General features: G+C 35.9%; 2 protein-coding genes across 3 annotated transcripts; both read right to left on the bottom strand.

Annotated features, from left to right (window-relative positions):
* Positions 1 to 2704: 2704 nt before the first annotated feature.
* On the bottom strand, positions 2705 to 3493 carry LOC133780232 (uncharacterized). Its single transcript, XM_062220090.1, has 2 exons — positions 3051 to 3493; positions 2705 to 2943 (listed from the first exon to the last, which is right to left on the bottom strand). The coding sequence occupies exons 1-2, from the start codon at positions 3484 to 3486 to the stop codon at positions 2915 to 2917; spliced, it is 465 nt and encodes a 154-aa protein (XP_062076074.1). The 5' UTR covers positions 3487 to 3493; the 3' UTR covers positions 2705 to 2914.
* A 10409-nt stretch (positions 3494 to 13902) lies between these two features.
* LOC133834324 (cyclic nucleotide-gated ion channel 1-like) lies at positions 13903 to 19078 on the bottom strand. 2 transcript variants are annotated; one of them, XM_062263910.1, is made up of 8 exons: positions 19025 to 19078; positions 18837 to 18902; positions 18209 to 18626; positions 17821 to 18033; positions 17400 to 17692; positions 17150 to 17261; positions 15966 to 16211; positions 13903 to 15882 (listed from the first exon to the last, which is right to left on the bottom strand). In XM_062263910.1, the coding sequence occupies exons 2-8, from the start codon at positions 18872 to 18874 to the stop codon at positions 15388 to 15390; spliced, it is 1815 nt and encodes a 604-aa protein (XP_062119894.1). In that variant the 5' UTR covers positions 18875 to 18902; positions 19025 to 19078; the 3' UTR covers positions 13903 to 15387. The 2 variants fall into 2 exon arrangements, with proteins under 2 accessions (XP_062119894.1, XP_062119893.1); XM_062263909.1 differs by having other exon boundaries at positions 18837 to 19048.
* Positions 19079 to 23754: the final 4676 nt, after the last annotated feature.

Genomic DNA, 23754 nt, shown 5'->3' with positions numbered 1-23754 from the left:
ATACAGCTGACTTATTGTCACAATACAACTTAAGTGGTCTTTCAATTCCATCCACAATGCGCAGCCCGGTGACAAAGTTTCTCAGCCATATACCTTGGTTGGATGCCTCATAACATGCAACAAACTCTGCTGCCATGGTGGATGAAGCTATGAGTGTTTGTTTTGCACTCCTCCATGATATAGCTCCACCACCTAACAGATATATGTAGCCCGAAGTGGATCTCCTACTATCTTGGCATCCGCAAAGTCGGAGTCAGAATATCCAATGATCTCAAAGTGATCTGACCTCCTATATGTGAGCATGTAATCTCTTGTTTTCTTCAAATATCTCATAACCTTTTTGGCTGCTTTCCAGTGATCAATTCTTGGATTGCTTAAGTATCTGCCTAACACTCCAACAATATACGCTATATCCGGACGCGTACAAACTTGAGCATACATTAGACTCCCAACAGCTGAAGCGTAGGGAATCTTTTGCATTTCTTGAATTTCAAGGCTTGCTTTAGGGCATTGCTTAAGACTAAATTTGTCTCCTTTAACGACAGGGGTATCACCTGGTCTACAATCTTGCATGCCAAACCTTTTTAGTACTTTATCGATATAGCTCTTTTGTGATGATCCAAGAATACCCCGAGAACGATCTCGATGTATTTGAATTCCTAAAACAAAAGAGGCGTCACCAAGATCTTTCATCTCAAAATTTCTTGACAGAAATCTCTTGGTTTCGTGCAACATGCCTATATCATTTGTGGCAAGCAGTATGTCATCAACATACAAAACCAGGAAAACATGTTTACTCCCACTGAACTTGTGATACACACAATCATCAACAACATTCATCTCAAAACCAAACGAGAGAATCACTTGATGAAATGTGTGGTACCATTGATGGGAAGCTTGTTTGAGCCCATAAATGGATTTAGTCAATTTGCAAACCATCTTCTTTGGGTCTCCTGACACAAAGTTTTCAGGCTGCATCATATATATTGTTTCATCAATGTTTCCATTGAGAAATGCTGTTTTCACATCCATTTGATGAAGCTCTAAATCATAATGTGCAACAAGTGCCATGATTGTCCTAAAAGAGTCCTTTGATGAAACTGGAGAAAAGGTCTCCTTAAAGTCAATCCCTTCCTTTTGAGTATATCCTTTTGCTACAAGACGAGCTTTATACCTTTCCTCATTACCTTTTGAATCCCGTTTTGTCTTAAAAATCCATTTGCAACCAATCAGTTTCTTTCCTTCTGGTAATGGGACAAGCTCCCAAACTTTATTGTCTTGCATAGACTTATACTCTTCATTCATTGCTTCAATCCAATTTTGAGAGTTAGAACTTTTCACGGCTTGATGAAAGTTGATTGGGTCATCTTCCATCATTCCATTCTCATCCTCATGTTCTTGGAGAAATATTATATAATCATCCGAAATAGCACTTCTCCTTTCTCTCGTGGATCTCCTTAATGACACTGGTTCTTGAGGTTGTTGAGTTTGTTCTTCTGGAACAATTACCTCATTTGGAATAGGGGTTTGTTCAACATTGTCTTGTTGAGGTTCTGGATTCACTTCTTGATAAATGATAGGTGTAGGAACCTGAATATTGTCAAAAGTGATAGTAGAAATTGGGTTTGAATTCAATTCCTCCTCAAAAGCAATGTCCCTAACCTTATTTCTCCCCCCAAACTCAACATCCTCAAAAAATGTTGCAGTTCCTGTCTCAAAAATATTTTTTAGTGTGGGATCATAAAACTTATAGCCCCTAGATCGCTCAGAATAACCAATAAAGTAGCTGCTCACTGTTTTGGAGTCCAATTTCTTTTCATGTGGCCTATAAGGCCTTGCCTCAGCTGGACATCCCCAAATGTGAAAATGTTTTAAACTAGGCTTTCGGCTTGTCCAAAGCTCATAAGGTGTTTTTGCAACTGCTTTAGTTGGTACTCTGTTCAAAATGTAAGCTGCTGTCTTTAATGCTTCTCCCCAGAGAGACTCAGGTAAGGTAGAATGAACAATCATGCTCCTTACCATATCCTTAAGAGTCCTATTGCGTCTTTCAGCTACACCATTCATGCTAGGTGATCCTGGCATGGTGTACTGTGGGACAATACCGCATTCCTCTAGGAATTTAGCAAATGGTCCTGGACGTTGTTCGCCTGAGCCATCATATCTACCGTAGTACTCACCACCACGATCGGATCTGACGTTTTTAATCCTTTTGTTGAGTTGATTCTCAACTTCAGCTTTATAAGCTTTGAACACATCCAGAGACTGTGACTTTTCATGAATAAGATATAGGTACCCATAACGTGAGTAATCGTCTATGAATGATATGAAATATTGTTGTCCATTCCATGATGCTGTAGGGAATGGCCCACAAATATCTGTATGAATCAATTCTAAGACATCTGTAGATCTGTTGGCACCTAATCTCTTAGTTTTGGTCTGTTTTCCCTTGATACAATTGACACAAACATCAAAGTTTGTGAAGTCAAGAGACTCTAAAATGCCATCAGCCACAAGACACTCAACTCTACCTTTTGAGATATGACCTAAGCGCTTATGCCATAATGAGGCTGAATTTTCCTTATTTAATTTGCGTTTAGTACCACGTGATTCCACATGCAAGGTTTCATTATAGGATGCAATTGTTTCTAGCAAATAAAGGTTGTCATAAGCATTCAAGTAACCAGTTCCAACAACATTTGAATTTAAAGACAAACTAAATTGATTGTTTCCAAAAGAACAACAATATCCAAATTTGTCCAATAATGAAACAGAAACTAAATTTCGTCTAAAAGACGGTACAACAAAAGTGTCTTTTAAATCCAAATAAAAATCAGTTCCTAATAACAACCTAAAATGCCCAATAGCTTCAACTTCTACCGATTGTCCATCGCCCACAAAGATGTGTCTTTCACCATCACTTGGCTTTCAGTAGCTCAGGCAACCCTGCATAGAAACACTTATGTGAGTAGTAGCACCAGAATCTATCCACCAAGTGTTTCTAGGTACTAAGGATAAATTAACCTCAGAACAGACCAAAGTAAGAAACATACCTTTCTTTGCACGCCATGCGTGATACTTGGTACAATTTTTCTTCACATGTCCAGGCTTGTTACAAAAGAAACAACCATCTGAATCCTTCTGTTGTTTCTTTTGGGCTGGACCCTTAGCAGCTTCATTTTCATGCTTTCTTTTCTTGCCCTTATCCTTAGAGGCACTGGCCAAGTGAGCACTTTCAGTTTTATCTTGCTTCAACCGTTCTTCCTCTTGCACACAATGAGAAATGAGCTTGTTTAGAGTCCATTTCTCCCTTTGACAGTTATAACTTACTTTGAACTGATTAAAATGTGCAGGAAGCAATATCAAAACCATAAGAACAAGCAAATCCTCAGAAAGCTCGATCTTAAGTGCCTTAAGTTTTGAAGCAATTTGGTACATTTCCATAATGTACTCCCTAACATTTCCTCGACCCTTATACTTCATGGACATCAATGAAGCCAGAAGTGAAGTCATTTCATCCTTATCATTTCTAGCGAAACATTTTTCAATAGCATCGAGGAAATCCTTGGCCTTAGTGATCTCTTCAGATTTTGTGCCTCCGAAGGCTTCTGGAATGCATTGTTGCATGATCATTAGACTCATGCGATTAGAACGATCCCGTCTCTCAAACTCCATCTTTTCATCAGGAGTGCTTTCTGCAGTAAGAGGTGAAGGTTGTTCTTGCCTTAATGCATAGTCTAATTTCATGCAACCAAGGTTTACAAGTAATTTTCCTTTCCAAGCATTGAAATTTGTCCCATTAAGCATGGGAATAGAGTTAATGTTGGCAGTTATTGTGGCAGGAGTAGATGAATTAACTGAATATATAACAAAATAACAAAAAAACAAGCTCACATAAGAATCCATATAAAACAATAAAATCAAATAATGGTTAATCCCATCTCAAGATACCAAACACATCATTAATATTAAGTCTTTCGACAGTAATATTAACTGTAAGCAGTACTCTTGTTGTAGCGATCAAACATTGACAATAAATTATATCAAACAATATGCAATCTTTGGACTAACATATTATTCGCAAAAAAAATACCTTACAATTGCCACATATTTATCACCACAGGTATGCATAAAATTCGGCCAAATATTAATTCACCTTTGGGTTAATTAATAAATGCATGAATTATATACACACTATTATTTTGATATTTTAATTAAATCCAAAACCAAAATCAAAATTTATTGTTACTGTATTATTCCAAAATCAATAAACTGTATATAAGAAATTATATACAGGTAAGTTAATATAAATCATTTCTGTACTATATGCATACATATATAACTAATAATCATGTCTATTTCTTTTGAGAGGATTATATGCATACATATATAATACACACAATACAGTAATCATATTTGTTTTATATTTCATCATAACTAATAATAAGTGCAGATTGACAATTAATACTATCACTTTTGACGGAACTAATAAAACAGACATCTTTTTATCAGTAATCATTTCTTTTGTAGTATATACAATTGGTATATATATGTATATATTACAAAAGTTAACAAATATTCCATTAACTACATAACAGAAGATATATCACGCATAGATTACTATATCACGCATAACAGAAGTTAGCACAGAATCAGATATTTGTTTATATCACGCATAACAAAAGTTGCTTATATATATTCAGAATGATATACATAACTATATCACGCATAACAAAAGTTAGCACATTACAGATTACGCTATTTAGCACAAAATCACATGAACTAATAAAATATATATATATAAACGATTGCAAAAAATTAATTTCATGGAAGACCAATACTTCTATATATTCTCAAGAATTAATTTAGGGTTGCTCTGGTACCAAATGTTAGAATACTATAATCTGAATTTAGCCCTAATTAATTAGAGAGAACCAAACAATAAATAGTCAAAGATTAGCGGAAGCGTACCAGAGTCCATTGAATCGTTTGTAAAGGGTATGATCTTCCAATTTTGCATCAAAATCCTTTGAAGCCTTATTTTCCTGATGATGGGGATTCAAGAATCTGAAAAATACGATACGATGCAAAAATGGGGACCATTACCTGTTATATTACCAACTGCCAAAACAGTTAATATTTATTAACTATTTCTAATTTGGCCCATCATCAAATCAGAAATTGTCTAATTGATATCCACATATTAAAATCATGACAATCATGCCCTTAAGTCATAAACTTTATTCCAAAATAGACCACATAATTTCGACTCATTTATATGATGACCCAACACACATTTTATATATACAATTGTGACCCCAATAAATTTCTAACATATATATGTATATGTAATTATATAAATTCATCTTTTTTAATTTGCACACATATTGGAAATTAATAATGTATTTTTATTTATTAATAAGTTAATTTCATCCAAATTTTCTTATTTGAGACATGCATGAAGATTCCTAAATTTTCTTATTTATTAATATGTGCTTCAAGAGCTATAAGCTGAAGATTCCTAAAATTTGTATTTTTTTTAAATTACAATCGATTATACCGTTCAATATTTATCTTATTTGCTTTACTACTACTAATTTAACACTTCCTTTCATACTACTAATTTATTACTTTGAACTAGTTAAGTAAACATTGGAAAAATAAATAAAAATTAAAAGTTTAGACAGTCTAATTTTTTATTTTTTATTTATATTGATATACTGTAAAACGTGTACAAATTAATAACATGTGGGACCATTAAATTGATTGATATTAATCATAGAGATACATTGATCACATTATGTATATATATATATATAAATTGATGATAATGTTTTTTTCTTGAGCTCTCTCTCTCTTAATGTGTATTTATGTATATATATATATTTAAGTAGAAAATATATGGAGACTAGTTTGTTAAATGTGGGACACTTGTCCAAATTTAAGTGGTGATTGCTTTGTTAAATATAGCTATTAGCTCTTCTCTCTATACATTCTCTTCTCTCTCTGTTTCTTCCTATTCTTCTTTTATCTTCTTCTTCAATTCTATGGGAGTACGCCAATTCTATGAGAATTAAGTTTGGCCATTTCTTGATACAAGGCCGTATCAAATACTTGAATTGATATATTTTCTGAATTTTAGAGCTTTTGCTAAAACAACAAATCTAATTAAAGTACGTTTGTAAGAATATTATCAACTTAATTTAGGTCAATTAAATAAATATCTCAAGATGATGATGAAAATTCCAGCTACCAACATATCTACAAGTATAACAAACTGATAATCTATATACCCATAATTTTTTGCAAGCTTCCATTTGATTTTATTGAATAATAAATATGTTTTAATTTATCATATATATATGACTTAGGAGTGAATATAACATATCATATATCATATATATATATATAAAATATATTAACATACATGTAAATATGCAGAGTCTATGCTGAAGAAAACAGAGTGATCCACTTCACAACAACACAAGAACCCAATTCAAACTCATCATCAAATGATGTCATTGATAAACAGTGGTATTTATACAATACCAAAACAGTACCGCTTTAGAGATTAAATAAAGGACCTGTCTGTCTGTAACTGGAATAATCAGCTCAAACGACACTGAATAGAAAACACAACAAACGACAAGTTTCCAGGACAAACGACAACCAAAGTGAATTAACGACAAAAACAGAACAGAATACGGCTTGATGCTCTTCAATTGGAGTGGGGTGTCTCATCGTCTCACTACACAGAACTGTAGAATGAGTTTGCAAGCTTTTTCTCTGAGAAACAGAGAGAAGAATGCTTATTAGGATTTGACATGATGATGATGATGATGATTGATATAGCAGTGCATAAGTTTTTCAGCCGAAAAGCAAGTAACATACACATATTCATTGTTGTTCAGAAACAAAGCATTTAATTTCGTCATAATTTGAAATAAAATTATTAGATCATTTTTGGAAATATTTATATATATATATGAAGTAAGAAAAATAACACAAACAAATATTTTGATGAAAATAGAATACTTCACGTACAGCAACACTGGCCGCAGACAACCAGGGAAGTAATCTGAATCTGACACAGTTTTCTAATGGCTGGGACTCACATAATCGATGACAAGAATTCACAGCTGTTACGTCCCTCCAATAATTAATTGGCATTATTTTTGTTTCGGGTTGAGTTTCCTACAAATTTTTCAAACCTAAAGCGAAACAAAAAATACATAAAAATGAAAACACAGGGTATAAAATATATTCAAAGTTAAGCACTTCCCCATAGCAAAGCTCTTTGATGTATTCAATTGTAACAGAAAATGTTGATTGTATGTAAGATTTTTGAAAATAAGAGAAGATAAAACTAATAATTAAAATTGGAATAGAAAAATACCTAGACTGAGAATAAAGCTGGCCATCTTTTTGCACATAGTTGTAGTTGACATGGATGTTTGGGATGTGAGAAATCTTGGCCCATTCCTTACCAGTCCTCCTTGTGCAACATTCCTCAAGTATCATTGATGAGCCTAAACTTAATTCTTTCAGTGCAACCATTGTTTGAAGTAAGTCCGGTAGTGTTTCTAGGCGAGGACAATTCAAAATCTTCAATACAGTAAGAGAGGGCATTATTCGAATCAAATAAAAGACTCTTTAGCATTGGGAATGATGAATTGACTAAATTTGGTGAATTTAGTCGACTTGTTGAACCAACATCATCTTCTTTATCTCTTTTAGCTTTTTTCATAAATTCTACGCCCACCTTTTTCAGACTTTTCATCCAATGTATTTCTAGATGGTGGAGAAATTGAAGTTCCTATAAAGAGGGTGAGATCACAATTCCAAAATTGAACTCGTTTTGTAAACGAGTTAAAGACAACATCCAACTAGGAGACATGCAAGGACCAATGTAGTTCTTGATTATTAACGATCTCAGGTTTCCATGATGTGGTTCTAAGGCTTCAAGTATTGTACTATCATCTTCAACTTCACTCATTTTTTCATCAATTGTTAAATTCTTCTCAACGGGAAAAACTTCCATTGTGATACATTCTTTCTTTACCAAAAATTGGGCAAAGTCATGCACAATATCGTGCATCTTGCAACTTCGAATAGCACCATCAAGATCATCCTTTATTGAATTTTGAAAGACCTTCATTCTCTGTATTTTTTCCATAGTCATGACCTAAATAGCCTTGTGACATCCATATTTCAATCAATACATCCTTATAAATATCATCATTGTCACGACCCGAGCCCTAGGCCGTGGCAGATTTGTAATATCCATAACTTGGGTGGTCAAAGGTCAAACTTTGACCCTCGGTGGAAAATAGTCTTTATAAATGATCATTTAATTTTGTTGTGAATGATTCAAGCTTGATCTTCAATGCCTTCAGTATTAGACTAAACAGAACTCCAAGAACAAAAACAGAATAGAATAACTAAAAACAATAAGTTGAGAGCTAATGAACTGAATTGAATGTTTTATTACTTGAGAGAAAAACTGAGAACAAATCTGTACAAGGCAATCGTTATTTAGCTTATGAATCAAAGCAACTATTTATACAGTTTGAGAAACTAACTGAAAACTAACAATTGCACTAAATGACCAAAAATAACTAACATAACGAACTGGCCCTTTTTGAGACCTGGATCACAAATACAACAAAATCCTCATTGATTCAGGTCTGCAAACTTCTTGAAGATCATTAGAGATAATGATCAATAGTAACTTCTGATGTTGAGGAGATCGAGGCAGTGACTGAATTTGATTTGAGTTACTGCCTTGGTAAACATATCAGCAGGATTGTGATTTGTATGGATCTTCTTAACATAAACATCCTGATTAGAGACAACATCTCTAATAAAATGAAGCTTAATGTCAATGTGCTTTGACCTTTCATGGAATATAGGATTTTTTATCAAGTGCAAAGCACTTTGATTAGCACAATGGACAGTGACATTTTCTGAATTAAATCCAATTTCACTTGCCAGCCCCTTGAGCCAAATAGCCTCCTTAACAACTTCTGTCGCAGCCATGTATTCAGCCTCTGTAGATGAAAGTGCAACCACCTTTTGAAGATTTGACTTCCAACTAACACATCCTCCTTGCACAGTAAAGACATAACCAGTTAAGGATCTTCTGGTATCTATGCACCCTGCATAGTCCGAATCAACATACCCAACTACATCTGTATCAGTTCTATTTCTTGAACTGTATGTTAAACCAAGGCCGAGTGTTCCTGCTAAGTATCTCATAATCCACTTGAGGGCACTCCAGTGAGTTTCTCCAGGATCTGCAATAAATCGACTAACAATGCTCATGGCATGTGCAATATCTGGTCTGGTGCACACCATGGCATACATAAGGCTTCCCACACCACTGGCATATGGTACTGCATCCATCTCTTCTCTTTCCTTCTCAGTCTTTGGGGCTTGGTCTTTAGTCAACTTGAAGTGAGCAGCAAGAGGTGTTCCCACTGGCTTTGACTTGTCCATATTAAATTTTCTGAGCACCTTTCTCAAATACTCCTCCTGGTTCAGAATGATGAAATCAGGCCTTTTTCTTCTTATCTCAATTCCGAGTATCTTCTTAGCATTTCCCAGGTCAGTCATCTCGAACTCAGATCTTAACAGCATCTTCATTTTGTCTACTTCATTTCTGCATTTTCCAACTATAAGTATGTCATCCACATAGAGGAGTAGGTAGAGTAGATGATTGAAGTAGACACAGGGATCGTATGCACTTCTAGTGAATCCATTCCTCAGCATGAACTCATCGAATCTGTGATTCCATTGCCTAGGTGCCTGTTTCAGACCATACAATGACTTTTGTAACAGGCACACTTTGTTTCTGTCTTCATCAAATCCCTCAGGCATCTTCATGTATATCGTTTCATCAAGTGATCCATGGAGAAAAGCAGTTTTGACATCCATCTGCTCTATTTCCAGGTCTTCAACAGCTGCCTTTGACATGATTGCTCTGATTGATGCCTGCTTAACAACTGGTGAGAAGATTTCATTGAAATCAACTCCCTCTCTCTGAGTAAACCCCTTGGCCACCAATCTTTCCTTGAATCTCTTGTGTTCATTTCTTGATTGTCCTTCCTTTACTCTGAATATCCATTTGCAGCTCACTAGCTTACACCCTTCAGGCTTTTCAACTATCTTCCAGGTCTGATTCCTCATCAAGGACTCCTTCTCATCGTTGATGGCTTCAATCCACTTATCTCTGTCTTTACCATTAACAGCTTCTTCATATGTTGCTGGGTCTGCATTTTCAATTTCACAAGCAATGGTGAGAGCATATGCAGTATAGTCTGCAAAACCATACCTGGTAGGTGCCCTTGATTCCCTTCTTGATCTATCTCGGGCAAGTTGATAAGTGTCAAGTCTTTCTTCCTGAGTTCCTGCTTCATTATTGTCATCTGATTTTTCTTCACTAGGCTGTGCATCAATTTGAATCTGATTAGTTTCTTTAACTTGATCAGATTGATTTTTACCCTTCATGGCCATCTGTTTCTCATTGAAAGTGACATCCCTGCTCACTATACACTTCTTGAAACCATCTTCCATGCACCATAATTTGTACCCCTTAACACCATCGGGGTATCCCAGAAACAAACACTTAACAGCTCGAGGCTGCAACTTGTCTTGCCTTATGTGAGCATAGGCAGTGCAGCCAAAAATTCTCAAGTTATCAAGCCTGGGAGCTTCACCTGTCCACTTCTCTTGAGGGGTTTTGAATCCAATAGCAGTGCTTGGGCTTCTATTGACCAGATAGCAAGCTGTCTTGACTGCTTCACCCCAGAATTTTCTCTCCATTCCAGCACCTTTCAACATGTATCGTACCCTTTCAATAAGGGTCCTGTTCATCCTCTCGGCCAATCCATTCTGTTGTGGGGTTCTTGGAACAGATTTATGCCTTTTGATACCAGCCACCTTGCAAAACTCATTGAATTCATTTGAGCAGAACTCTAGGCCATTATCTGTCCTAAGAGCCTTGATTCTCCTTCCAATCTGATTTTCAACAAGACTCTTCCACTCTTTGAAATACTTCAGTGCCTCATCTTTGGATTTGAGTAAGTGTATCCACACTTTTCGAGAATGATCATCAATAAAACTCAGGAAATAGTTAGCTCCACCTATGCTTGGTACTTTTGAAGGTCCCCAGAGATCTGAATGAATGTAATCCAGTGGTCCTTTGGTGTTATGAGTTCCAGCACCAAACTTCAGTCTGCAGCTCTTACCATAGATACATTCTTCACAAAAATCTAACTCCCCACTGAGTTCTCCATCTAGAATCCCTTGTTTCTCCAGTTCTGTGAGGCCTCTTTGACTGATATGGCCAAGTCTCAAATGCCACAACCTTGTTCTATCCTCCTTCTTAACAGATGCCACTGTGTTGACCAATCCAGAAACTGCTGTACCAGATAGAAAATACAGACCATTTCTGAATTTTCCTCTCATTACCAAGTCAGAACCTCTTATCACCCTCAAGAACTTGTCATCGATTTTAATGGTGTAACCCCTCTCTGTCAAGACACCAATTGATATCAAGTTCCTTTTAAGATCTGGAACATACCTCACATTCTGAATCTTCTTCTTGGTTCCATCATGCAAACTGAAAGCAACTGTTCCAATACCATGTATTAGGCATTCTTTGTTATCTCCCAGAAGCACAATTCCACCCTTCTTTTCTTCAAGATTGCAGAACAGGTCTTTGTTAGGACACATGTGAAACGAACAACCTGAATCAAGTACCCATTCTTGTCCAGAGTCTTGACTTGATGCCACCAACACATCTGCTGACTCATAGCCATCAGCAACTATATCAGCTTCTCCTCTGCTATGGCTTTTGACATTGTCCTTCTTGAGTCTAGCCTTCAGAGCCATACACTTATCTCGAAAGTGGCCTTCTTTCTTGCAATAGAAGCACTTCTTGTCAGTTCCGCCCCTCGTTTCAGTTCTTGGACTCGACTTGTTCCTCTAAGTTCCTTTAGAGTTTCCTCTCGGCTTCTTGGTGTCCTGGTGCTGTGATTTCTTCTTGGCATAGAGACCTTCACCATTGTCTTCATCCTTGCCATCAACCTTCTTCTGAATTTCCTTTGAACTCAGAGCTGCTTTCACTTCGGACATAGTCAGGGTCTCCTTCCCATAGAGCATGGTGTCCACAAAATGCTCGTATGATCTTGGCAATGAACTGAGCAGAATAATTGCCAAATCCTCCTCCTCCTTTTTCACCCCGATATTACACAGATCAAGTATGATCTTATTAAAGTCATCTAGATGTCTTCTCAAGTCTTTGTTCTCCTCCATTCTCAAGGTATACATCTTTTTCTTCAGATAGAGCTTATTAGCCAATGATTTCTTCATGTATATGGAACTGAGTTTGTTCCATAATCCCAGTGCCTTGTCTTCACTAGAGACTTCTCTCAAGACTTCATCACCTAAACTGAGAAGGATAGCACTATGTGCTTTGGTTTCAATTTCCTTCAGTTTCTTCTTGTCTTCTCCAATCTCCTTGATGGCTTCTTCATCAATGGCTTCCGAAATCCCATTGTGTACCAGTAGAGCCTTCATCTTGATTCTCCATAACCCGAAATCATTGGTTCCATTGAACTTCTCAATCTCAAACTTTGCAGCGGACATCTTCTTGGTGAATCTTGAACCTTCGAACTTGAATCTTGATTTTGACGAACCTGTGCTCTGGTACCACTTGTTGTGAATGATTCAAGCTTGATCTTCAATGCCTTCAGTATTAGACTAAACAGAACTCCAAGAACAAAAACAGAACAGAATAACTAAAAACAATAAGTTGAGAGCTAATGAACTGAATTGAATGTTTTATTACTTGAGAGAAAAACTGAGAACAAATCTGTACAAGGCAATCGTTATTTAGCTTATGAATCAAAGCAACTATTTATACAGTTTGAGAAACTAACTGAAAACTAACAATTGCACTAAATGACCAAAAATAACTAACATAACGAACTGGCCCTTTTTGAGACCTGGATCACAAATACAACAAATTTATATTAAATATTACTATAATTATAAGTCGAAATAATGGGATAACTCCTATAATTATATATGAAAATATTACGGATAAAAGTAGGATCATTTATCTTAATACATAGAATAATAATATCCCCACAGTTATGTAGTCACCAAACAGTTAAATTTAATAAGTCATAAAATACCCAAAATAATACTTAGCACCCACCATTCATCATTTCTAACTAGGACATAAGTAATTTAGATGTACAGACTGATAGGTTCCAAATTAAATACATACAATGTTCAAAAGATAGGACTATGGCACTAAACACATTGGCTTCAGCAATAATTCACACTTTCCACGTCCGCGTCACTAGGCTCCTGGAATGGGAGAGATAGGGGTGAGCTTATAAAGCCCAGTAGGAAATCAACTAACAACATAGGACTCAAAAGTTCAATAAAAACCCTTGCATGGTTAGCTTTTTAAAACAAAACATACATCATTATGTATAAACCAAAATAGAGAGAAACCACAAATAATCATAAGAGCATAGCTACAAGTGTACATCACACCGTCCACTAGATCCCTAGTTCCCGTTACCCACCATAGAAAATCCGACATCCTAAACCAGGTAGCCGGACCTGATAACCACCACAAGGGGGAGGCTCATAACACTTCCTGTATACAGATGCTAGGTCTTTACACCTACAGGTGAGTGGACACATGATCTACCTATGATGACACAGAGACTAGGCCGTGAAACAATAACGTGCACCAATCATGATCACTATGGCTCTCATCGGTATAACCAAATGCAGGTAAACATGAAAAGAAAGAAACATATTCCCTTTATATTATAGAAAATTGGGCAACATAACAACTACATTTGAATAAACCTAAAATCATAACCTGCATAAATAAGTGAACAAAAATATATATTTGGCACTCAGTGCCCTCAGAACAGATCAGAAAATATGCAGGTTAAGTTTTCAATTTTTCAAACATTTTATAAATATCAAAATTGGAATATGTTGAATGCAATTTAATACGAGTAAAATAAGTCCAATAGTCTAGTTGAATCCCTTCCTCTTTAGATACCTCCTTAGAATTTAATCCGAGCCCAAAGCAACGCTCCTAAGCTTATCGATGATCTTAGAATGATTTAGTCCGATTTATATATAACGTTTTCCCTACGTGCACCAAATGAGCAAACGATTATCATCATAGCATTCCTTATTCAAAATCGTGTCCAATGACATATAATATGACCATATTTAAAATTTCAAGTTCCGAAACCTCAACCAAGCGGTGCACTATAGCGGTTGGTGGCGGTACCGGAAACGTCGACAAATATATGCATAGCATATATCAAAACGATCCTCTCGATGAGTACATCACGAAAGTACAGCTCCTTCGCCCAAATGACCTCCGGTGTCACCGGAAAACGCTTCCAAATGGCGGAGATACCCAAAATCTTGCTGGAGAAAAACAGCAAGTTGACTGGAATGAATTAGTGGGTTTTGTTCCTCTCTCCACGCTGGTTCCAAGGGTATCAACCACTCGTCAAGAGGTGGTCGGAGTTGGCTGAAAAACATAGTCAAACATGACGAACCAAAACTTTGACTGGCGATTCCAAATGATTGACGGCGAGTTCGGCAGTGCCGCTTGGCATTTGAGGTCGCCGGAGTAAGGCAAAACCGATGAGCTGCTGCGCATCAAAAATGGTGGCCGGTGGTGGCTGGGTCTGGAGCCTTGCCTTGGAATGCCGAGAGAAGAAGAAGAAGAGGAGAGTGTCGGGGAGAGAGAGAGAAAAAGAAAATAAAAAAAAACTGAATATATATAATTAAATTATTTTTTTTTCTTTATTCCTGCCCTTTTTGACTTTTCCAACCTGAGAAAAATCTCAGGTTTCACAATCATCTTTTGGAAATACAGCACAGTATGAGAAACAACACCTTTCTATAGTTGACAAATCAAAACAGCTTGCTTATAAGGAATGGAGTAAAGATTTCTTCAACATCTTTTGTTTTCCACAATTCGTTGTATAGTACTTCCTCCCATTGAGTTTTAGTCTTCTTAAAACGCATAAGACTTCCTAGTGTTTTTGCTACAAGAGGCAACCCTTTGCTCTTCCTTGCAATATTTCGACCAATCTCCTCTAAATGTTTCCACTCTTCTTCTCTTCGTTCTGAAAATGCAAGTTGCTTAAATATACCAACAAAATTCTTCCGACAAAAGCTCCATATAAATTATATTATTCGATGCCCTCATCACAATAAAAAGAAAAGAAAGCTACACACCAAGGCAAATGCTATATATATAAAGAATAAGTAGAAGTTTTCTAAGACCGTATATATATATAAGCTAATATAATTAGCCAAACGACATTGTCAGTAAACAGTACGTATGGTGAACTTATCTTGTTCCTTTTTATTCATCATGTAACATCGGAATTCTCGTTGCACAGAAGTAGCTGCAAAATATTTCAAGCCCTCAGGCATGGATTCATCACTGGTTAAGTAGTATTTAGAGAACTTGGGCCAGCAATGGGAGAGTGCATGCTTCAAGTCAATTGCCATTAGAGCAAAGGCTTCAACATTGGTATGAGACTTGAAATTAGCAGTAGAGATTGGAAAGTCATTATAGGATGTTGAGTTTAACTGCCATTCTACGAGTTCATTTCCAAAAAAGTCTCCTTTTTGAAGACCATTCATCGGACTAGTACTACTTCCGAAGCTCCACACAACACCTTGTGTTATGAAGAGCATCATATCCAGTGGCTCTCCTTTCCGAATGATATAACTTTTCTCTGAATATGTGACTGGCTTTAGATATTTGCAGATTGTTTCATGTACAAATTCATCCATGTTTTGAAACTGTGGAACCTAAAAACAATTAATAATATATATTATTAGCTCAAATTGAAGATCAAACTTAGTGAGATAATATAATATAGATGATAACTTACCTTTCTTAATATAGGAAAACACATGTGTTTCTTAATCAACATTGCCAATGAAAATGGAAGTACATGCAAAAGGTTGATATTATCTACGTCTTTTCCTTCTTGAAGTCTCAACTGTATGAATTTCTTAATCTTTGGTGTTACATCCTCAGAAATTTCATTTTTTGATATCCACAACTCCGCCTTTTGTTTTGTTGTGTTCGAGTCATATTTTTTCATACCCAGTATTTTAGATGCCCAAGCTGCAAACTATTTCAAAATCATGAATAATAAGTAACATAATTCAGTAAATTATCAAATTCAAACTACCATATATATGTGTCTGGTAAATAACTAGCTACTAATTGATTACGAACCTCATTAAGATCATCATGGTTTTCAGTTAGTAGTGAAAAGAGAAGTTTGAAATCGAAATCTTTGCCTTCTCTAATTGTTCGAGTTAAGTATATTCTGATGATTTTTCTTTTATGCGGTGGAAGGTTTGATAGATAAGAATCTATTTCTGGCTGAATGATACTTATCTTTTTTCTAGTCTCTTCCGACTTTGTAGTTTCCAACTGTATTAGACTATGGTGTCCCACATGGAATATGTGTAAGAATATTGAACTATTAATAAGAACATGTGTAACTCCACTAATCACCAATTGGTTTTTAGATGGAGCCTCATGATTTTTGTCATGGTATCAAGAGCCAATTCCCTAGCGGGCATTCGATCCACACCGATCCAAAAGAGTGAGCCAAGCCGCACGAGATCCGCATAGTGCGAAAAAACACTTGAGATCCAAAAAAAAATAAGCGAGCTGACAAAATGGGCCACTTGTGATCAGGTGATTCAAGATTGGTGAGCGAAAAATCGACACCATCTTGAGGGGGGATATTAGACTATGGTGTCCCACATGGAATATGTGTAAGAATATTGAACTATTAATAAGAACATGTGTAACTCCACTAATCACCAATTGGTTTTTAGATGGAGCCTCATGATTCTTGTCAAACTGAATGTATGTCTGTAAAATAATATATATCAAGAAGAGGGCAAGCCATGGCATATGTTATGATATATCAACAAATTCATAAAGTGGCACTAATATTTTAAGTCATCTCTTTTGTTAACTATTTATTGACAATATATATATAAGTACATATATTTACATTTATATTTATAGCTAGGAATTATGAGTACATACCTGCAAATTTCCAATAAGATATAAAAATAGAAGTAAACCCAAGATAGAAATGACAATTGCGAACACGTTCTCTTGTACATTGCTAGTTGTGTCAAGGTTTTGACCGAAAGAACTGAAAAAAAAAAGGGAAAGCATGAGAGATATGAAGATTAATTAGAAGTGTCACATCTTAAATTCATATTTTTTTTCATTTAAAAGATAGTATAAAATATGTATGTATATATATATATATATATATATGCACACAAACCTCAAATTTCTCAAACCCCACCAAAAACTACGAAAGAACTTTTTGGTAAAATCTGTTTTGCAGACTATGCGAGACTCAATGGCTTGAGAAAATATTCCAAAATCGAATATGTCAGTATTTGGTGGATTAACGGGGCAATATTGATTCAGCTTTGTGAAATTCTTCATGGGATGTCTGCTGTGACAATCAAAAGGACCAGGAATACATTCTTGTGGTGTTAGTTTCTTACAGGCAAGATGCCAGCAACGTGACTCATGAAAAATCGAATAGAAGTACCAAAAGGCCCCAAACACCTATATATGATCGATCACGATATGTTACAAGTTTAATACTATAAAAAGGTACATAACCATTCCAATAATCAACATATTATGACAAGGAAAACTAATCTCTCTGTAAGAATTATTATGATAATACTTACATGACCAAAAATGATGTAGAGGAAAAAGAAGAAGGCACCTCTAACTGATACACGTCGAGTAAGTGAGTCAAAAGTACTTCCTAGCTCTTTGGCTGATAAGTACACACGAAGAATCCGAGGTAGGTATTGGAGAATAAGTAATGAGTTGATGAACTTTCTTGCAACCAAAGATTTTGATCCCGAAAGCTTGGAGAAGTACACTAAAACTACCATCTATATGTACAAATCCTAGATAATTAGCCATATATATGTATATATATATACACTACTAGGATAAGCATTTTTTATGTCAATTTTTTAACAGATGTAACATATTTGTATTCTCTTAAGACTAGTAAAAGGTCGATTATGAACCAATTAACAAGGTATTATAGTTTAGTAGTCTTACCTGAGGGAGAGGAAGGATGGCTAAAACATCGATTAGAAGATAAGACCAAGGAAATCCTGTGAAAATGGATAGACCAAATTCCTTGGACATGGCTAGTGCAGTTTTCAGCCGAAAAATAATATGTAAAACATAAAATAAATCAGTAAGAGATCGTAAAACAAGAGATATGATCTCCATTTTGAAGTCTCTATCAATGCACTTTTGTTCCTCGTTTACAATTGGAATGTAAAGGAACAATGGATCGATTGAGACTCCAATTACACATGAAGCCAAGAATATCTTATTCCATAGTCGCGAGTATGCTGCCCATGGATTCAATATTTTCTCAACTTTTATTTTATCTTTATTGTGTGGTGAATGATCTTGCCTTCCATCTTTAGTGGCGATGGAATTATCTTGCTTCGGACTATAATCATCCCTAAAAGTGTAGAATAAATACATTCAAAGGCTGTCATTAATTAGAGAAATCATGAATGTATTTAGATGAATTATATTATATATTTTCTACTTTTTCACTTGAATTTTGTTTAAAAAAAAATTATAACAGATCCTTCTTGACTTAAAGTTAATAAATAAATATCAGTGTTTATAGCATGCCCGTACGTGTAACTTTGAAGAAAATACTTACCGCGATGTGACCAAATGCTTGCCTTCAAGATTGTTCATTACACGTCAATATATGTAAATATAAACACTGCGATATGTTTGTCAAAATAATTTGCATAAAAAATTACTAGACCTATAAGAGAAAAAAATAATAATTAACATGAATAAATATGTATTATATATAAAGTGAGAAATATGAAGAACACTCACCAAGAGGCTAGGCAATTCAGTTTGTGGGTGTGGTGGCGAAGAGCAAGGTGACTAGTTATATTGATATATATACATACATATATAATACAATGTACCTTTTCATTACTTTCTTTCACTGTCTTAATATTATTGGAGTGAGAATTAAGGAAGGAAAAATAGAAAGCATCCTAGTTAAAACTTTCTTCTTTTTCCTTCACCCTTCACCCTTCAATGACAATTTACTTTTTTTACTCAGGATTTTCTCTTTTATCCTTTTGCTCTTGTTTCTTAAGTATCTGTAATATCATCACTCTTGGGAGGTGTTGTGGGGCCTTGCTACTTTAGGTTTAGGTTGGTACTTTTCCTTTTGTGTATATAATATAAAGATTATAATATAATTATAAGTGTTGTTATTTGACATTTTAAGATGTCTAACACCACACAAAGTGACAACTCGCGATTGGTTAGCGATACCCTATGATATTTAGTAATTTAAATATGTGAGATCTGATTTAAACTGCACTAATAACGGTATATCACTTACTTGTGGTGTTGGGCACCAATAATACGTCTGAGCAATTCTCTATAATTATATATTATTCTCCTGTGTTGGTGCTTTTCTAGAACACGTATAATAGAGATAAAGAATTAAACTTATTAAAGCGTGTCTGATGTGATTTTTTTTCTTCTTTTTGTTATGTTTTTAAATAATAAGCTATAGAACAAAGATAACTGTATGACTATTTCACTTTATTATTGAGTGATCGATCATACGCTTGAAAATTCCGAACAAAAATCACAGATCCGTATAGTATATATAGAAACATATTATATCTATTAGGAAAAAGAAAAAAGTAAAAGGGGTGGACAATAAAGAAAAAATTGGTAATGTAATAATAGTAATTATTATGTTAGGGAAATAAAGGAGTGTCAGTAAGTACTCTTTGGGAACTTTTTTGCATATGATTCGTTACCTTGAAACCTTGCCATTAACCCTTGTACTCTTCGCTATCCACTTTGGTCCATTTTATAAAACTTTTGTTCATGGTGTATAAATTAATGGTACCATTTAATCTAATCATTAAAGACTGGTTCAAGATTGTCTTGTGCATGAGCTTTGTTCTGTTTTTTTTTTTTTTCACTTTTTGCATTGAAGTCCATAATATTCTAATATATCGAGGATCTCTCTGATAACAATGTTTTAATCATTATTAATAAAGTGGGATTGGTCTTGGATGTTGATTTTAATGGAAACGGTATGACCAACTGGACCAATTAAGTGGCTACAATTTAAAGTTGAGCTGAAAGATTCTCAACTACTCTTCGTGTGTTATGCCTATTTTTTGACCTAATACATCGATTTATCGCAAGAAGAATAATTATGCTAAGAGCGAATCACATCACTTTTAATTATGCCACGATCTACTATCCAACTAGAATTATACTATTATATGCAACTTGACTATTTTGCATCAACTAGGAACCTATTTTTGTACCTTTATTATTGGAGTGTTGTTATATAGTATTTTAAGTTTAAGTTGTCTACTATTATATAATATAACATATAATAATTATGATTCAGTCAAATTCAAGAGGCCCTTGAATTTCATATAACATATCTAACCCTAGTCCATGCGACGCCCCAGAAGTGGTCATAAAACGAGCCACTCTTTTGTCAGACCAAGAAATTGACATCAAAAACATCTAGTTTGGTCAATACAACATCTTCAAGAATAACTGGGAGTCCTTTGTCGTTACTGCATGTTGAAAACAATGGAATTGCTATTACAGAATTGGAGGACCGCCACAATGATTTTGATCATGACAGCTAATCATTGTCTGACAATAGTACATTTCGGTTACTGATTCCCTAAAGAATCAAGAATATTCTATACAATGTAATCTTATCTTTTTATTCTTTATTCTAGAATAGTCCTCTGTGTACTATATATATCAAGCCCACCTGAGTGTAAATGTATCCGTTGAGCAAAAGTAATATACAGAAAAGCAAAGTTTTTCATACATTCTCTCTGTTTTAACTTGGTATTAAGAGCCCAGGTTCGTCCATGGCCGACTCCAATGCAACCACAGAAGGTTCTGCAACCCCTGCTGCTCCGGTTCCAGTAGCACCACCTGCTGCTGCTCCTCCAATCTCCATCTTTCAAGGTCTTGCTGCATTAACTCTGAAGCTTGATCGGGGCAACTATACTTTTTGGAAATCTCAAGTCCTACCTGCATTACGTGCACATGATCTTGAAGGATTTGTGCTAGGAACAAAGCCCTGTCCTCCCCAGTTCGTGGACAATACGATTGGAGGCACTATTCCAGGAGAAACTCGACAACTAAATGTAGGATATGCTCTCTGGCGGAGGACAGACCAAGCCATAATGAGCTGGCTACTCAACTCAATATCTGAAACAATGTTTGGTCATGTGGTAAGATGCACCACCTCCTTTGAGGTATGGCACACTCTTGAACTTTTATTTACAACTCAGTCCAAAGCTAGAACACTACAAATCAGATTCCAGCTTCAATCTCTCAAAAAAGGCAATCTATCTATACATGATTATATGATGAAGATGACAGGTCTTGCTGAAAACCTCTCTGCAGCTGGTCAGCTTATTTCGGATGAAGAATTGATTCTCTACATACTTGGAGGCTTAGGTCATGACTATGACCCTGTTGTGATTACTCTCACATCACGTGCTGACCCTATTACCTTGCAGGAAGTGCAATTTCTTTTACAGAGCCAAGAAATGCGCTTGGAACAAATGAATGCTCCCATTTCAAATGACTTGAGTAATCTCAGTGCCAACCTTGCAACTCAGTTTCGAAGGCCTGCTAGCACAAATGGGGGCTTCAACAGTTACAACAACAACTCTCAAGGAAGAGGCTACTCTCCACGAGGTCGAGGACGCAGTAGAGGAGGCCAAGGGAATAGACCAGTTTGTCAACTTTGCAATCGTGTTGGTTATGTGGTGTCGAAATGTTATCACCGCTTTGACATTCATTTTCAAGCTCCTGCATCAAGTTCAAGCCAAGTTCACTCCACCAACATCTCCTCCGGATAGCAACATTCTGGTCAAGAACAGCATGTCTATTACTCCTATGCTGCACCTGGTCCGAACCAAGATAATGCCTGGTATATAGATAGTGGGGCAACAAATCACATTACCTCTGATGGCAAGAATCTGTAGAACAAAGTTGAAAACAAAGGTACTAATCAGCTACTAATCGGTAATGGCCAGCCCCTTTCAATTACTGAAGTTGGTTCTTTAAAATTGCATAGCTCTAAATCTTCCTTGCTGCTTAACAATGTTCTTTGTGTACCTCAAATAACCAAAAATTTGCTGTCCAAATCCCAGTTAACAAAAGATAATTCTGTCTATGCTGAGTTTTATTCTAACTGCTGCATTATTAAGGATCTGGCTACGAGGAGGGAGCTAGCTCGGGGTGCGCTTAACAATGGTCTATATAAGCTTCAAGTGCCCATGTCACGGTCAAGATCTGCAGTCCCAAAATCGAGTCTATGTTTTTCTGTTTCAAAGTTTTTTAATTCCCAAAAGAGTCTTATCTCAAAGTCCAAATGTAAGAGTCAAGCAAATGAGTACACTCATTCTGCCCAGTCACTGTTTGTGCAATCAACAAATATTAATGATATTGATCTTTGGCACATGAAACTCGGTCATCCCAGTCTAAATGTAATGAAACATCTCTTAGGCAATGAAAAATTTTCTTCCAAAAGCTCTTTAAAATTTTGTGATGCCTGCCACATTGGAAAATTCAAACATAAACACTATCACTCAACTACAAAAACTGCCAAGCAACCTTTAGAAATCATCCACTCCAATGTATGGGGCCCCTCACCCGTTTTGTCTAAGGATGGATTTCAGTACTATGTACTTTTTGTAGATGAATTTAGCAATTTCACCTGGATTTATCCTTTGAAACTCAAATCTGATGTCAAGGAAACCTTCCTTAATTTTCAAAAGTTTGTTGAAAGAGAATTTGAAACAAAAATCAAGACACTTCACTCGAATTGGGGTGGTGAATATCGAAGTTTAGCTCCCTTTCTTAAAGCCATAGGAGTTCATTTTAGGCATCCTTGTCCACACACACACCCTCAAAATGGCAAATCCGAGAGAAAGCATCGACACATAGTCGAAATGGGGCTCACTTTATTAGTTCAAGCCTCAATTCCTCTTCATTACTGATGGGAGTCTTTTAGCACCGCAGCCTTCCTCATTAACCACCTTTTAACGCCCACCTTGAGTCACCAATCTCCCATTGAAGTCCTCTTCAAAGTGAAACCCGATCTTAGCTTTCTAAAAGTATTTAGATGTGCATGTTTTCCACATCTTCGAGCCTACAATCAACACAAATTGGACTTTAGATCCACAAAATGTGTTTTCTTGGGATATAGCCCAAACCACAAAGGGTATAAATGCTTGCATCCATCGGGTCGTGTCTACATTGTACAAAGTGTAACGTTTAATGAACAAGACTTCCCATTCTCCTCTGGTTTCACTGCTGTTCATTTTAAAAATGCTGACACCAACACCTATTCCACTCAAATACAGTACAGTCAATGGTTTCCCTTTGCATCACAAGACCATGATAATTCACAACACTCTGAAGCTGATATTGATTCTTGTTCAGCTGCTGACCCTCAGCTATCTCCTGCCTCCACGGTCAACCCGACATTGTGCAACAGTCCAGGTAAATCTCCTAACTCTATCACTTCATACTCT

The sequence above is a fragment of the Humulus lupulus genome, chromosome 5 (assembly GCF_963169125.1).
Source record: "Humulus lupulus chromosome 5, drHumLupu1.1, whole genome shotgun sequence".
NCBI lineage: Eukaryota > Viridiplantae > Streptophyta > Magnoliopsida > Rosales > Cannabaceae > Humulus > Humulus lupulus.
This window is presented reverse-complemented; position numbering and strand designations above follow the sequence as displayed.